At 57.2% G+C, this 2564-nt stretch overlaps 1 protein-coding gene across 1 annotated transcript; it reads left to right on the top strand.

Annotated features, from left to right (window-relative positions):
• The first annotated feature begins 338 nt into the window (after positions 1 to 338).
• Positions 339 to 1722, top strand: LOC125521311. Its single transcript, XM_048686368.1, has one exon. It carries the CDS (start codon positions 670 to 672, stop codon positions 1264 to 1266), a length of 597 nt encoding a protein of 198 aa, XP_048542325.1. The 5' UTR covers positions 339 to 669; the 3' UTR covers positions 1267 to 1722.
• The last annotated feature ends 842 nt before the right edge of the window (positions 1723 to 2564 follow it).

Here is a 2564-nt window from a genome sequence, read left to right as displayed (position 1 = left end):
TGATCGGTGCTAGTAATTAAGTATATATTTAATCACCGTCCTTAAACAAACTGTAGTTGCATCTTGCACGGAGGGAATGGGGGGTGGAGAGGGCAGGAGCAGGGTGCAGAGAAATTAACCCTGGGGCAGTGAAAAATGCATGCTCCGGCCCCTACTGCCTGCCTGCCTGCCGCCATCCGTCTGATCTGATCCACGAGAGAGAGGGAGAGAGATGGAAGATGGAAGCTTTAGGAGGCGGCTGCATGCGATCTACTTACTCTCATGTTCAAGAGTTTCACCACCCCCACAATCATTTGTGCCACCCTCGCGCTCTCTCTCTCTCTCTCTCTCTCTCTCTCTCTCTCTCTCTCTCATGATCTATTTAACATGCGCCCGCCCTTTTGCTTGTTGCCTGCATATAATTCTGTTCCTCGCTACGCTTGCTTCTCCTTTACTTATTTAGCCAGGCTACCCTCCATCATCACCTCCACGACGCCTGCCTCCATCCTTTCTCAAGCTACTACAAAAGACCACACACAAGCAAGCAAGCAAGCAGAGTCACATCACACCACTGGCCTGGCTAGCTCCCCACCTCACCTCGGGCAATTCTCTCTCGCATAAACTATTTCTTGGATCCTCGAGAGAGGATCTAGAGCAGCAGCAGTGGGATCTGCGCGCTCACCAGCTATCATGGGCCTCGACGCCGCGGAAATCTCTGAATTGGCGGCGCTCCGGCCGATCCACACGGCCGTGAGCGGCGCCCGGGCCACCCAAGTGCCAGGGGCGGTCGACGATGACGCTGCCGACACCGGCTGCGTCACACCCAAGGCGAGCGGCGGGCGATCGGCCGCTGCAGGAGGTGCGGACGACGGCGACGACGCTGCCGCCGACAACGGCTGTGTCACGCCGAGGGCGACTGGCTCCCTGGCCATGCTGCCCATCGCGCCACTGCTGCAAGACGACGGCGTCGACGCTGGCTTCGCCACGCCGCTGGCCACGGGTGGGGTAATTGGGCCGCGAGACGGCTGCGCCGCTGCCGGCGACGAGAACAGCTTCACCACGCCGACGACGGCCGACAGCGCGCTGTTGCCGGCCACGGTGTGCCCGCCGGCGCCGCGGAAGTCGGCTCCGGAGCCGACGAGGAAGCGTGCGCCGCTGCAGCAGCGGCTCTTCTACCCGGTGCCGCACGACCTGGTCACCGTGTTCGTGGCCGTGCCGCAGTGCCCGCCGCCCGCCAAGAAGATGCGGGCGCACGCCGTGGGGCCATCCGCGCCGCTAGGCACGTAAGCGGGTCATCTGCGTCTCTCTGTCTCTCGTTCCAGCAATTCAGCACCCCGCGCAGGGCACATGCATGCGTGCGTGCGTGCGTGCATTGCCTTGGCCGAAGGAACTCTCCAGAGAAGCGGAAGCGAAGTGGAGCTCTCTTTTCTCTCCTCCGCATGCAGAATTGCAGGTCGAGCCTGAACAATCGAAGGAATTGTACATACACCGCCGCGCGCCCGCCTGCGCACGCGCGCTCTATCATGGCGCAAATTAAGCAGCTGATCGTGGATGGAAATGGAATCATAAAGTTGGGAATAATTAGCTCTGCATGCCAGAATTAGTCGCTCGTGAGTGGGGCCGCCAGTTGCTCTGTATTTCCGCCTCAATCCCCTCGCGGGGAATTGTGTAAAACTCTACTGTAATCTCTTGTAAACTCTACTTCCATTTCGTCTTTTGTACAAGTACTCTACTTGTTTCGCTCTTGCTCTGCCTCAGCATCCTGGAATTATAGACAGATCATGTTTATTTCTGCGGATGAACTGCTCAATTCAACTTCCAGAATTCACCGCCTCTCTCTCTCTCTGTCTGTTTTCCCTCTCTCTAGAATTCACTGAATTTTATGACAGCGGTTAGACACCAATTGTGATCAATTTCTCTTCTGTTTTTTTGCATGAGAGAGAGAGAGAGAGAGAGAGAGAGAGTTGGGCAGGCGGCGAGGAGGACGGGGAGGGAGGAAAGTGGGCTGACCCTGACGCGAGCTTCCAAAGCATGTCTTGTTGCCGCCGCAACCCTCCCTGGATCTTCTTGGATACCCAAACAAAGCCGCGTGCGCGATGGAGCTCGGCTCGGCCAGGGTCGATGGATGCAGAGGGCACAGCAGATCTGGAGACGGGAAAGCGCGCGGCCCGTCCCCCAGATCTGGGCGAGTCTCCTCTCCAGTCACCCACCCGGCTACAATGATTTGCCCATGGATTCCCCAACTGCTAGGTCACGTATAAATTTTCTCGCGGGAACTGTTCATCTACAGTTTGTGCCATACGTGTTAAATACGTACATTTTCCCTTCTACTTCACTCCGGAGTCTGGAGTCTGGACCAGTACGCGAGCAGCACATTCAGCTGCTACTATATCACTGTGCAAGCGTATGGCAGCTGCCGGCCCTGCGGTACTTGGACTGTACTCTGTTTTTGTACCGTCCGAACGTGGCCAGGGAACTACTCTCCGTCTCCACAACACACCTTTGCAACCGGTAGAGATCTCAACGAAGATCGCCTCCTAACCACATGCCAGAACGACGCGCAAACGTGAGCAACTTCACCCCTG

Source organism: Triticum urartu, chromosome 7 (genome assembly GCF_003073215.2).
Source record: "Triticum urartu cultivar G1812 chromosome 7, Tu2.1, whole genome shotgun sequence".
Classification (NCBI taxonomy): Eukaryota; Viridiplantae; Streptophyta; class Magnoliopsida; order Poales; family Poaceae; genus Triticum; species Triticum urartu.
The sequence above is the reverse complement of the archived record's forward strand: the minus strand, read 5'-3'. Positions and strand labels throughout refer to the sequence as shown.

Coding starts and splice junctions, on each gene's coding strand:
- LOC125521311 (XM_048686368.1), top strand. CDS start 670: ATGGGCCTCGACGCCGCGGAAATCTCTGAATTGGCGGCGCTCCGGCCG.